The following is a 13368-nucleotide window of genomic DNA, read 5'->3' on the forward strand; positions in this document are numbered from 1 at the left end:
TTTCTCCGCAGAGGCACATTTTAGTTTGTTTTCTTTGCTTTAGTGTGTGTAGTCTGCATCACTCTGGACCCTCTGATGCCTTTTACAACCCTGTAAATGTAACCATGTATGTGAACAATTGAATTTTTCACACATGTACTTACCAGCTGGTGCATAACATTGAGTTGAATTACCCTGTCATGTCATGATCTAATACCATACGTGGGGATCAGTCACCCTAATGATTATGAGACCTTCATGGGTCTCCACTGAATCCTTCACAGGCAATCTGCCCTTGCCATTCACTGGCTTAAATCTCTGTCTTGTTTCCATGTGTACAGCACACATTAATGCATGAATGCATGAATGCATTCCTCAGATTCTCACGTTCCCTTAGTGTGCCAGTAATTATAATTTTATTACATGCTCTATTCTCTGTCTGTCTGTGGTTTGGAGAAAGTGGCTGATCTCTCTCTCCTCCCAGTTTTCTCCAAATAAGGCTTCAACCACAGAAAGTCACGTGACCAGGCCGAGGGGCAGAGCTCAGGAAGGTGAAAGTGTGGGGCAAATCGATGACTTTGTGAAACATTCGGTGTGGTTGTTAGGGGACAGAGGAGATGTGCCGCAGATTGACACTAATGTGTCGGTTTGACTGTCTGTCAAACAGACCGAGGCTTACTGTCTTTGGCCAATACTCCTGTAATGAGGAGCTGGACTTGGATGAGTTGGTTCTGCTGTAAATGTCATTTCATCATTGCTGGCAGGCCCCCGGTCCCTCTGGAATTCTAATTCTGTGCCTACAACACTGGAAGACCAAAACAAGGAGATCCTGGGCTAAGCCAAAGGCTTTCTTAGCCTTTAAGGCTACTACACTTAACTGCTCTGGCCTGAAGTGATGCAAAGGTTGCCTTGGGTAGAACACTGTAAAATAAAACGAGAAGTGTATTGTGTTCAGTTTCACAGTCGAACAAAACGTGTATGCCCTGAAAATGCAAACTCTGCATTCCCAGGAGAGCTTGAAAAAAGAACCACTGAGATATTTACAATTAGTAATCAAACCAGGTCTGTTAGTCTGCTGCCACGTGTTCTGCCATTTGGCGAAGAATTTAGGTAACTGGCTGTCACACAGCTTACTGGTTGCAGAGCAGTGTACAGCTGGACCACACAGCGGGGAGAGCTGTGTGTTCACACTGCCCATGTTGCATGGGAAATAGTACAAATAAGCAAACCCAGCAGCCCCAGGGCTGTATATCTGAGGGAATATGACATTGATGTATAGATACTTTGCACCAGTACAGCTGCCCAGCTTCTTTCCTCGGTAGTTGTTAACCTTGCTCGTGCATGAAAAAATTAATAATCACTTTATAATAACGTGTTTTTATAATCCAAATATAATATCCAGGAGGTTTGATCTTTGTGCATTTGCTGGGTTTCATAATCGCCTTTCTGCACTCAGATATATATGATATAACATTGCATGGACAATGTTGCTAATAAACATCAATGGGCCTTACCCTTCACAGAGATAATGCCATGCATTCTCAGAGGGCATTGGTGCCATAAAGCCGTTACAGCAGGAATGCCCATTTCCCATTATTGGCTGAGAGATTCTTAATGCGAAGCTCCTATTTAAGTGACGGCAGCACTGATGAAAAGTAGAGTGCGTCACTGGAGCTGTAAAGCACTGACAGCACATTCCTCCACTTTCAGCCTGAGCCTTTGACAGCATAGTGTGCTAGGTCTGCAGACTGAGAGAGTACACAAAGACAACTGCCAGCGTAGCTTTGAATATACCTCCACTGGAGACAGCAACCGTAGGATACATGCTGCTTTTTGCATGAGACTACAACTGCATACAATGCATCGCATTGCCAGCGCATAGGCTGGTACCGAGCATGCTGTCAGTTCATATAGCATCACTTAATGGGGGCATAACAGTACAGAGCTGGAAATGAGCCACTTGTTAAAGCAAGCTTACATGCTGTACTGTATGTATGTACAGGCCTGCCTTCATAATAACTCTTTTTTTTTTTCAATTTTTCACTTGTCTGATAGCTGCAGTGACTGTCCACTGCCATAAATGACTACAGTAATTCTGTAAAGTGGACATGAGTATAGCCTTTAAAGGACAGTCATTATTACTTCAGTCATTATACCAAGGATTGTATAGCTTATCCATTGATCAACTATCTTTTCTTAATGGTTTTGACAGATAGTAGGACATCCACTCCTTAAGATTTCCCCTCTTTCTGCGTCCATAATTTTCTCACAGGCCACGCCGGAATAGACCAGAATCGAAACACAGTAGAGCATAATATATCATGAATAGATGAGAGTGGATCATAGAGGGGTCAAGAATCACCTCACTGGTGTGTTCTGACAGTGCAGATGCAAAGAAAGCTCCAAGACTACATCAGCGAAGCAACCTACTATACAATTTTCTACCCGGTGTTGCCATAGTATTCCGGCTTTTGCCAAAATACCACAAACTTGGCGCAGGCCGAGCTCGGTCAGCTCAAAGACTCTCATTTGCACACTCAAACGTCAGCAGCTGGGCATCTGCAGGCTGGCACTGAGTTGTCAGTGGCTGAATTCGCAGCTGGAGCTGTGTCAGCCATGTGTAAGGATTATCAAACCAATGGGAGCCACTTGGGTCTCACGGGCACATCTCAGTGAGTTAAAGTTTCCTCGGGGGAGTATAGCTCGTCCTGATGCATCCGTGGTTTAAAACAGCCCATAATAAGCCCCTGCCTTTGCCAATAGCAACGTCAGAAGCGACAGCACAGAGGAGAGTTGGGATGCACCAGAAAATGATGCATCTTCAGAACATTTTGTTCCTCTTGCGAAAATAAAAAACAGATAAGAGGATATGTTTATCAGCTACAATGTTATATAATAGCAACCACACCACGATATCCCTGAGCGTGTTATCTAGCATATTGATTCGTATTTCCACGGTTTTCTGTTTACGGTTTCATAATTGAAAAAATAGCTTTAGGCCATTTCTGCATAGTGCACATCGGCTGACTCATGCTTATACAATATATTCTTTCTATACATGTTTTTCACGATTCATGACTGTGCAGCCTGTGCTTACTTCATACAAGACATGCTAATCCTATCAAGGATTTAAAACGGTGAATCATAGTGACGTGTTAAAACTGGCTCAGTTATAAGCCTTGCACATAATTCAGCAAACCGTATCATTATATATAATAATATATGATTATTAAAGAAAACTGTCTCTTCTCTTTCATACTAGACTTGAGTGTTGTATTTTTGTCAAACACAGCCTGCTGTGATGGACATGTGCGCTCTGCTGGTGGTCCTGCATCTAAGTGTCCCTTCTTTGACAGTGCTCTTCATCAGTTCTTGTTGCCCGGCCTCAGGTTACAAAAGGCCTTTATGATAGCTGGCAGAGACTGATAAATATGGCGTCCACCTCCAACCAGCCACAGAGGATTTTTTCCCACATTTCTTTCTCTTTTTTTCTCTCTCTCTTCATTTTGCTGTTTGCGCCTGTGCTTTCTGCTTTAATACAAAGCCAAAACTGGAGGAGTGACTTTGTCGTTATTATGAATAACTCATCCTCTTTGTGGCTTTCTCTCTCTCACACACACACCCTCATCCTGGTTTTGTCTTCACACCCTCTCTCTCCTTAATTTATATTCTGTCAGTTTTTTCCTCTTCCTCTATCTCCTGCATGGCTGCTTGCAGACTGTGGGCTAAACAGCTGTACTGTACAATCTGTGTGATGCAAGAGCTTTTGCTCATGCAAACTGTGCTGTAACTTTCATGTAAGATTTGCTCCCCACAGCGTCACTGTAAAATGATATGGTGATATCATCTACCCTGTAGCGTAAACTAACATGTTAGACAGATACAGCTTTTGTGCCTCTCTCTTTGTCAGTAATGGTATCTTGCTGCTGACTGCAGGAAAAGTGTTTTTTTTTATTTTTTATCTCAATTGGAAGAGGAAGCATAACTGTGTGACACATCAGTGAGTCACATATGCAAGAGTTCAGGTTTTATGATATAAACCACCGTTGTAAATCATCCAGATGTTTTAAACTGTTTTCTCCATGCAGCCATCCATAAACTATTTGTAGCGATCTAAAAATGAATGTTGTGTAGAGATATTCAAGTTGGCCACAAGAGATCTGCCATTTATTGAACGCTTCCATGAATAAGAAATATGAATTTCCATGATTTATTGTGTTGGCGTACTCTGAGTCAATCAGTATGCCTGTCAGACTGCTCATTCCCCAGATCACATCAGCACATTGGCTCACAGGCTTTGCAAAGGATGGAAGCTGCAACAGTCTGCCACCAGGGGGTGAACTTTTCTAACACATCCTTTCAGACAACCTGTCCTTTACACAGACATCAATATGAGCTTGGGTTCCTCTGTATACATTAAATCCTAGTTATCCTGATGTCTTGGACCTTTAATTCAACATACATTTTACCTTATGCTAGCTTTAACACTTACGCTCTGTTGGCAGGGAGGCCTAATAAGAAAGGTTAGAGAAAGGGTTATGGCTATTGTCCAATCAGGCTCTCCACCCTGCAGAAAAGTCCATTTGTAATGTCCATTTTTGTCTTCTTGCATGTTTCTACAATCCTTTCCACCCTTTGCTCCAGGTTCTTACCCCATGCATTGTTTCCCCAGTATTACAGAACCTAAATAGGACTCCCTGTCCACTACTTTTCATTCACCTCCCTGTTTTCAGCCCTTCTCACATACTGTGGAGGAGGATTTTCCGCAGCAGGCCATTTTCTTTTGAATTGCTTATTGACTGCACATCTCTCGTCCAGAGCAGATCGTGGCAAACAAGTTTATCAGTGACTGACTGGGTCAGCCCGCAGGGAAAAGTGAGGTCCTTGCGCCGTAATGCTCAATATCAGCCACCATCAGTGTCTTACAGTGCGATGCACCAGCAGCAGCAGTGTGGAGACAATAAGAGCTTGTCACAAGGCTTTTCACATGAGGTCATTTATTCAGATTGATGGCTGAGGGGATATGATGGTCTGTCCTTTACAGCCTTTTGATGTGTGAAACAGTGCAGATTTATATTGATCCATGTGTGGTGTAATGGGTATTCTAGTCAGGAAGGAAATACCTGATGTAGTTTTACATCTCCAATATACTTTTTGCACAAATATTAACTTCAAAACATATGCTTTTGTTAGCTTTATGTGACCCACTTCACAGTTGACCTTGACTCTGTCCTCTGCAGAAATGCACTGATGTTGATGGTTTACACTGACATGACAAAGGTGGAAAAAGCATCAAAATGAATCATGACTGTCCTGGTGGCTCAGCAGTCTGAGGTCTGAGTAACCATGTAGCTATAAGGACTGCATGTCATCCTCCTCCCTTCCCATATTTTCTGTTGCTTTCCACTCTTACCTTTTTAAAATGGTAGTGAGTAATATGTTACTGGATGCACCCACACCCCTGTTGAAGTCTGGAAAATTCTGACATGTTAAGTCAAAGCTAGCAAAAGTTGAGTAGATGGAGGCATGCATTGTGATGAGTGGAAAGAAAGGCACCCAAAGCATACCACCACACATATGGACATGCCAATGCATGCCATGGTGAGCAGTCTATCCATCTACTGTATAAATAATACCCTGCTGTACTTGTAGAAACGCTTGCTAAGCCTTTCATACTACAAAAAACAAATAACAGCCTGTCATATGTGATTGAATCACTGCCGTCTGTGTTTTATACCAGTTGTGCTGCAATAATTGCTCTTCTTTGCCTTTGACAGACTCTAGTATGTTCTGTTCACAGAAACAGTGGGGCTTCCACCCACACTCACCACTGGTAGGCAACATCACATGAATCAGAAACAGGGAACTAAAAGGGTTCTCCGAGCAGCATGACCCGCAAGAGTAAATCACTGCGATGAACAACACCCATAATGTGCTTTTGGAAATAGTGAGAAAATTATTAAGTGTAGTCTCTTACCTTTTAACTGCGGCCTAAATTGCGCTTAGTCGGTTTTATCTCCAGTATTAGTTTATATCGCTACATATTATCTGATAATCTCCTCTAAATGCGTCTTTACCTCCCAACAAATGATGTTTAAACTACTGAAATTGAGAATACAGGAACTGAAACAGGGAGGTAACATCATTTGTTATGTAGGGAGGACGTGAAAACAATTTTTCATCAAGGCAAATTGAGATAAAGAGCACAGATAAAGGGACAGTCGGTCAGTGTGTAGTCATCTTCTCTAATCAGGGGGCCTGATTTTGTGTATCAAAAGGCTGATGAATTGTGCGTGGATTAGTGAATTCCTTAGTATCCCTGCTGTTCACACAAGGCTCTCTCAGTATAGCCTTTGTGCTGCCCTGGCCTTTCTATATCTTGGCTTGGGAAAACAGAGAAAGCCCATATTGTGCCAGGAGGTGTGTGAAAAGAGTCATGCGGAGATCACTTGTAAGGGGAAACAGACCTAACTATACCAATTAGTGTGTTTAATGTGTAAATTTACACACACACCAATTTGTGTTTGTTTATTTGTGCGTTTGTATTTGAATATGCGGCTCTACTTGTTTGTGTAAATATGTGGTATTTTTCAGTGTTTGTGTGTGTGTGTGTGTGTGTGTGTGTGTGTGTGTGTGGACACTGACAGTGGCTGAATATTGATGAGAGGCCCTTCCACACCCCTTTCCCATGACTTCTGGGACTGAGTGGCACTGCAGCGTGGCATTGCATCTCAGGCAGAGAAAGAACAGCACAGTGCTTGTGTTCGAATGCAACAACCCCTCTGGCAAGAAAAGAGAGCAACATTTTATCTGTCTAAGTCTTATTGCTCTTCTGTGAGCACTGCAGTACGTTTGCATGGGCTGCTAATGAAGTCACACACTTCTCTCATCCAGGCTTAACATGTTGGGAATTCAATTTGACCACGTTCTCTCCATTCCTCTCTCAGACTTGCAGTTTAATTCAGGTCATGAATCACTCTATTGACAATAACTCAGCATTTGCTCAAATAATCTAGGTGAAATTGTGTTTTCTGTCAGGCTTCTATGACCTTGATGAGTCTAAAAATTCCCTTTCATTTACTAGACACATGACAAAATATGAGATGACTTGAAGCTCATATTTATTTGAACAAAGCATGTGTATAAACTCATGTGGTCATACAACATTGCAGCAGCCCCTCCCCGCTGAAAAGCCGACCAATCGCAGGCTGCTCTGCTAGGCTTCCATTTGAAGCTTCAGTAGTACGGTAGTGTTGCCCAGCAACCAGAATCGGCACATTTCTGGGAGGTCCTGTGTGGATGGCAGCAGCTGTAAGAGGCAGAGGGAGACAGAGAGAGCAAGAGGGAGAGGATCAGGAGGAAGGGGGGACAGAGATAGGAGGAGAGAAGGTTCAGGATTTTCACTGGATGAAGGAGAGAAAAGGAGGAGAAGGATGGCGCTGGAGCTGAAGAAGGAGCCGCACCGGGGGTGAGAGAAAAGGGACCCAGTCTCTCGCCTCGTTAGAAAGTTTGTTCTTCCAGCGGAGGAGGAGACTGAAGAGGAGGCCATTGATGTTCCTTGTGGAGTCTGTGCCTGTTCAAACAGGGATGAGTGAGTTTTGGAGGGTTCCTCTTCGTATCTGCACTCCTTCACATTCCAGTACCTGTGCCTGCTGGAGCGGCACAGAGCTTCGACTGTAGCCATGATGTCTCAGAGGATCCTAGGCTGACGCACTGTGTTTAGGGACCAAGCACAGAGGACAGACTGACTGACCTGGATAGGAGCTAAAACAGCGGCATCCAAAATAGAGCTTATTTTGGGAGGTGGCTCCCATGCATTAATACTGGGTCCAAATCGATTGAATAGAGGGATCCTACAGGGACTGGCTTTCTGGGTTGGTGATGACTGAGACAGGTCCAGGAGTGATGTGGTTGTTCTGGGCGGGTTAAAAACCACTCAGGCTGTCATCCGGTAGCAGTGGCGAGGCTGGAGCTCCACTGGAGGACAGATCCGACCATCAACGCCATGGGATTCACTGGCTGAAGAAATGAGCAGGATCCTGTGCTTCTGGTGCCATGGTGCCTGTTAATGTTGTTGGATCTCGCTGCTATTGTGCCCTGTTAATTGTCTGAGCTGAGGATGTGGAAGTTTAAAGCGTTTTGCCTGGATTACTGGCATGTGCTGTGTCTGCACCCTCACAACAACTTTTATAAGAGGTATGTTTAAAGATGGCTGCGTTCTGCAGTCATGTTTGGCTTGGATCATTTCTTGTACTTCTTCTGTTTTGGACAACTCATACTGTAATTATCCGTGTGTTGGCAGCTTGTTGATGTTGCTGTCTGCGCTGAAGTACTCTCAACATTAAGCAAATCAATATGTTTTAAGACAGACTCTAGCTCGGCTGATTGAGAGAAAAACTGTTGTGGTGCTCTCTGCACTCTGACATACTGGCTGACTGAGAGAGACATTACTCAGGGGCGTGCGAGCTGGCTGAACCATTATCGATTTCTCTGAACCAGGTTACGGCTGTTATTTTGTAGAAGCACTTGGTTAAGTAACTTGGCACTTTGAATGATCTTGTTTGCGTCGGTTGTCTGTTTAGCGTTGGCATCGCTCAAAAGACCGAGATGAGCTGGCTCTGACTGATTTCATTCATTGCTGTCCCACTGGGACCTCTCCTCATTCACCTTTCACCTACTGCATCAGCCCATGCCTGATTACTGAGGCTAGCTTTGCAGCTTGCATCAAGGGGTAGCAAAGAAATCCATTTTTTATGAATCTTTAATGTGTTTTGGCACGTATTCTTCTTTCAGCATGACATCTCGGTCATGTCATTTGATTTAATGTCTTTTGGTTACTACAGTGATTCTGAGGATGCAAGATAACAGTTAAATGTGACATATTGATGTTTGATGTTTTTTGGTATGTTAATAAGGTACACACCCCCCTCTCACACCTCTCTGTGTAAATTACCCACCCCATCCCCCTGCTGCTGTGTTGAGACCACTAAAAAAAAAAACCCTCTCATGTGTTTTACTGCCTGTCACGACACAAATATCTGATGCTCCACTTACCTACACTCCAGCTCCTGTGCACATGATGCACATTGATGTAGTATGCATGCAGCATCATCAGACATCTATGGATTTTCCTTGATGATAAAGACGCTTTTAATGTATGGGTGGTAACAACCTTACTCAACATAATTTAGATGCCAGGTTTTGCAGGAGAGTTACAATATTTCAGGTCCAGTTTCCTCCTGCTACACCAGTAAGATCTAATGTGGCTGTGTTTGTAGAGGTTTTCCTTCGTGTGCTTCCCGCCATGCAGATGTTTGATGTCTGAATCAGAATCACTGCTGTGTGAAAACACAGATCCAGAATCTGTGAAATTCAGGGGCACCTGCCGCCTTCTGTCACATCTCTATATGCTAATGCATTCACACGTATATAAAAACACAGTTTGTCATTTGTATTCTGAAGGTGAGGATGCAGTATGTCCATGATTCATTAATAATGCATCACCGATTGAGCTGGCAACTCTTCTTTGAACGTAGGCTTCAGGGAACACCCCTCAGCTGGTGGTGCTACACCAATGCTTCTGGCATTATAGTCATGTTTCTGAATCTGTAATGTTAAGTACGGCATTGCAAATCAGACAGGTATGTGATCTGCTTAGTAGCTAATTATTATGAACTAAATCTTTTGATAACTGCTACAAATGGCTGATTTCAGTCGGTGACTCACTGGGCTTTGGTATTATTTATAACGACTGTTGATTTTTTTTTCCACACGCTGTGAATAACTCATTATGTGTCTAATCCTGCAGAGTTACTGGAATATGCTGGTCATTGGGTGTAACTCATTACATTGCTTGGACTTCAGTGTAACATAATCAGATTGTATCCCAGGACTGAGACCTGAAACTCAAAACAACCTCTTCCAGCTGCTGAACTGGGGTTCACCCTCCCTCCTGCGAGGCCTTCCTATTGAGAGCAGTGTGATTGTTGGACACGGGCCCAAGTATTACCATACACAGGGACTGAGAGCTCTCTCAGGCTCTTTCTATCTCTCCATCTATCTATCACTGTCTCTCTCCCTCCCTCTCTCTCTCTCTGACACTGACTAACACATAAACACAAGTACACATCAAACACACAACATAGGCCCTGCCCATCACCACTGGGGAGAACCAGATGAGTGAAAGATTGCATTGGACGGCACAAAAAAAAATGAACAAAAAGGAAGGGGTGTCTGCAGAAAGGAGAAAGAGGCCTGGTGCGTGGGTCGTTGTGGGTGGAGAGCTTTTGTTAAGAAGAGGGATGATTTTCTCCTGCTATATGAACTGGGCCTTTACCTTACTTGGTCATCAGGCAGCTTGCTAGAGCAGCAACTCTGAGCCCAACATAAACTGGGGCTGGGACAACTTCGAAAAAAAGGCACAGACGAAGTAACTTTAGCAGCGAAAGAATGAATTTCTCTGTGGGTTCTCGATGGAAAGTGAAGGATGTGGGGTGTAATTTGTGGTCGAGAAGGGAGTGAGCACAGACTGTACTTTTTGTGGCTCTTTTAAAAGGGGGGAGTTGCTGCAGTTTTGTGTTTTTAAAAACTTTGTTGAAACTTCCTCCCGGTGCCATGTGCTTTTTTTTCGGGCATGTCTGATGCCTCCGGTGATGTCACTGCCATATGGAATGCGATGTGGAAGTACTGCATTTCCAGCCGAACTATAAGGTAGGAGACCATCTGGCATGGACCAGTGTGGAAGGCAGCGGCCTGCAGTATAAGTGGTGGTTGTCTTTCTGACTGACCGCAGCAGTCTGTGCAGATATTTCTGACGTCTGACTGATCAAATAACATTCCTGTCTATATGCTCAAGCTTTGCTGGTTTCCTTTCCATAACCATGGAAATATATTATCACTGGCACACAGCTGGAAAAAAGGCAGAACAGTAAAGACAGATTCAAGGTCTTTAAGGGCATTCTAGCTAGAACAAGGACATGTCTTTGATAATAAAGGCTTAAGAATAATCTGGTCATTCTTTTTCTTTTTTCCTCTCTTTAAGCCTTATTATCACTTTACTTAGTCCTAGCATTGAAGTGTACAGCAGGAATGTCCTCTGACAGGATTCAAACCTGAACACCAGCGCAAAGATTATCATTATTCTGAAATACATGGAAAAGATTTTCTTTCTTCCTCCACAGTGATGGAATTATGTGATTAATTGAGCCATTTTGTGTTATCCATTGTACCTTTCTGTTACATTCAACCTGTGATTATAATCATGTAGCCAGTGGGGAACCTCAAAAGTGCGTATAATTATTATACTTCACACAATGTTGCCTTCTCCAAACATATAATCAGTCGCCTATTTTTCTTTTTTTATTGTTGTAACTGTTTTTTTTTTGTTTCTCATTTTTTTTTTTTTTTTTTTTTTTGGTTTGTTGTTCTTGGATCGGATTGTTATTACTACTTACTGAAGAGAAAATACAGAAAGGTCATCCAATCAAACATGGAGCATACTGAACATACAGTATTCATACATAAACATTAAAAACACCAATATAGGTATTTAGGAGTTATATGATAACAGTAAAGTAGCCGATAAGAATTTAACATACTAAACATACAAACTAAACATAAATAAATACCATTATCACTGATCTGATCATTTTGCGCTCAATACTGAATACAGATCAAATCAATGTTGCCAGATTGGACAACTGTTTGTTTAATTTGGCGAGTGTAAATAGTTTTGGGCTGGTTTCCATGGACAATACGTCAAACTATATTCCAGTAAATCCGGCCCTCCTTTCATCTGATTAGTATGATTGAGATATACAGAGCACTGCAGTGTTCAACATGCTCAGCTTGACACAGAATGACTGATAACCGTATAAACAAAACGTCATTTGAGTTCATTAAAACTAAGCTGTAGCTTTTTTTCCACTTTCCAGTTATTATTCTGTCATAGATTTGTGATAAAATACGTTTAAAAGCTTACATCTGTTCATAGAAGTGGAATTTTAAATAAAACATTATTTAAAAGACTTTTATTTTATAACTTATGTTACAAATGTTTGTTAATTGTAACCAGTGTTGTAGTACTCGAGATTGGTCTTGGTCTTGAGACCACTTTTTCAAGGTCTCAGTCTCGTCTTGGACCGAGAGGACTTGGGACTTTATTTCAAGACAGTCAAGACCACAGCTGTGGGGATATCACCAGTGTTTCCATATTATTCACGTAATAATGACTAGTTTGTCCCGCTACAGTTTCATAATTAACTGAAAATACATTTTACACTTTTTACACAAGTTGTTCCACAGTCTGTAGTTACAGAGCAAACACCTGTGTGGCACAGAAAAAGAAGAGGGGACAGGAAACAGGTCGTTCAAGTCAGGTTGAGGTTTAACCACAAGCCAATGGCTGCAAAGTTCTTCCGACAAGTTAAACTCAGTAATGAATATGAACTATGAAAACGTCCTGCTTCAAATGACACCAGTAACTTCAATTTGTGTCTGTTAATGGCTGCTAGCCTTCACTGCCCTCCTTCACACGCATGGCTAGAAAGTGACTGACAGCCAAACCTCCTGTAATAAAATTCGACTTCCTAAACGTCAAAGAGGACATCTGCAAAACAGCGTCCGAAAGAAAACACACAGCAGTCTGTAAATCCTGCAGTACGCTTACTGAGAAGGCTGCGAGATGTGTGGCTCACCCAAAGAGATATGGCAAATATTAGCCACATGTCAGCTACCTAAGTACACTATGTACTGTCTGGTCCTGGTCTTAACTCGGTCTCGCCCTGTCTTGGTATTGTCTTGACTTGGTCTAAACCCCTTAAAGTCTTGTCTTGTCTTAGTCTTTATACTCTCTGGTCTTGGTCTTGTCTTGGTCTCGTTTTAGCTAGTCTTGACTACAACACTGAATGGCGAATAGGACTGAAAATACCCTTTCCTAAATTAAAATTAAAAATGACTAGTACTTATTTATAGCTCCCTTCTTTCCCATGAACATGGAGAAAAGAAAAGAAAACAAACAAACCATTCCAAAGCAATGGAGCCTTAATGCTAATGCTAAGCTGCTAAATGTCTGAGAGATTAAAGTAACGAGGTGATTCATCACTGAGATGAGAATCCTTGCAGCGGTGACACCGTAGACACCAGCATACATCTGATCTGTCTGTGGTCCTGTGTCAGAGAGTACGACGCCAGAATTACTTATTTAATACGTGTGGATCTGCTGCTTGTCACACGTGCCTCCTCATCCCATAATGGATATCCTTAGGACGGAGGAGAGGAGGAGGTTCTGTAGACTGTCATCTGAATGAACTGGGATGTTTTAACACCTCCTGCGAGAACTACACTGCTTCATAACAGGTAAACGGCTCCAACAGGATTTAACTCTGGGGA

At 42.5% G+C, this 13368-nt stretch overlaps 1 protein-coding gene across 6 annotated transcripts in view; it reads left to right on the forward strand.

The window, feature by feature from the left end:
* The window catches only part of iqsec1a (IQ motif and Sec7 domain ArfGEF 1a), an 88880-nt gene that overhangs the window by 38327 nt on the left and 37185 nt on the right, over window positions 1-13368 (forward strand). The window contains exon 1 of one of the 6 annotated variants that reach the window (XM_019271307.2): window positions 7994-8175. The exons of 4 other annotated variants lie outside the window; for them this stretch is intronic. In XM_019271307.2, the coding sequence (XP_019126852.1) occupies window positions 8099-8175 (77 nt within the window). In that variant the 5' untranslated portion in view covers window positions 7994-8098. Of the gene's footprint in view, window positions 1-7993; window positions 8176-10182; window positions 10690-13368 lie in introns of those variants that run through there. One more of the 6 variants, XM_010756765.3, reaches the window with a different exon arrangement.

The sequence above is a fragment of the Larimichthys crocea genome, unplaced genomic scaffold, assembly GCF_000972845.2.
Source record: "Larimichthys crocea isolate SSNF unplaced genomic scaffold, L_crocea_2.0 scaffold97, whole genome shotgun sequence".
NCBI lineage: Eukaryota > Metazoa > Chordata > Actinopteri > Sciaenidae > Larimichthys > Larimichthys crocea.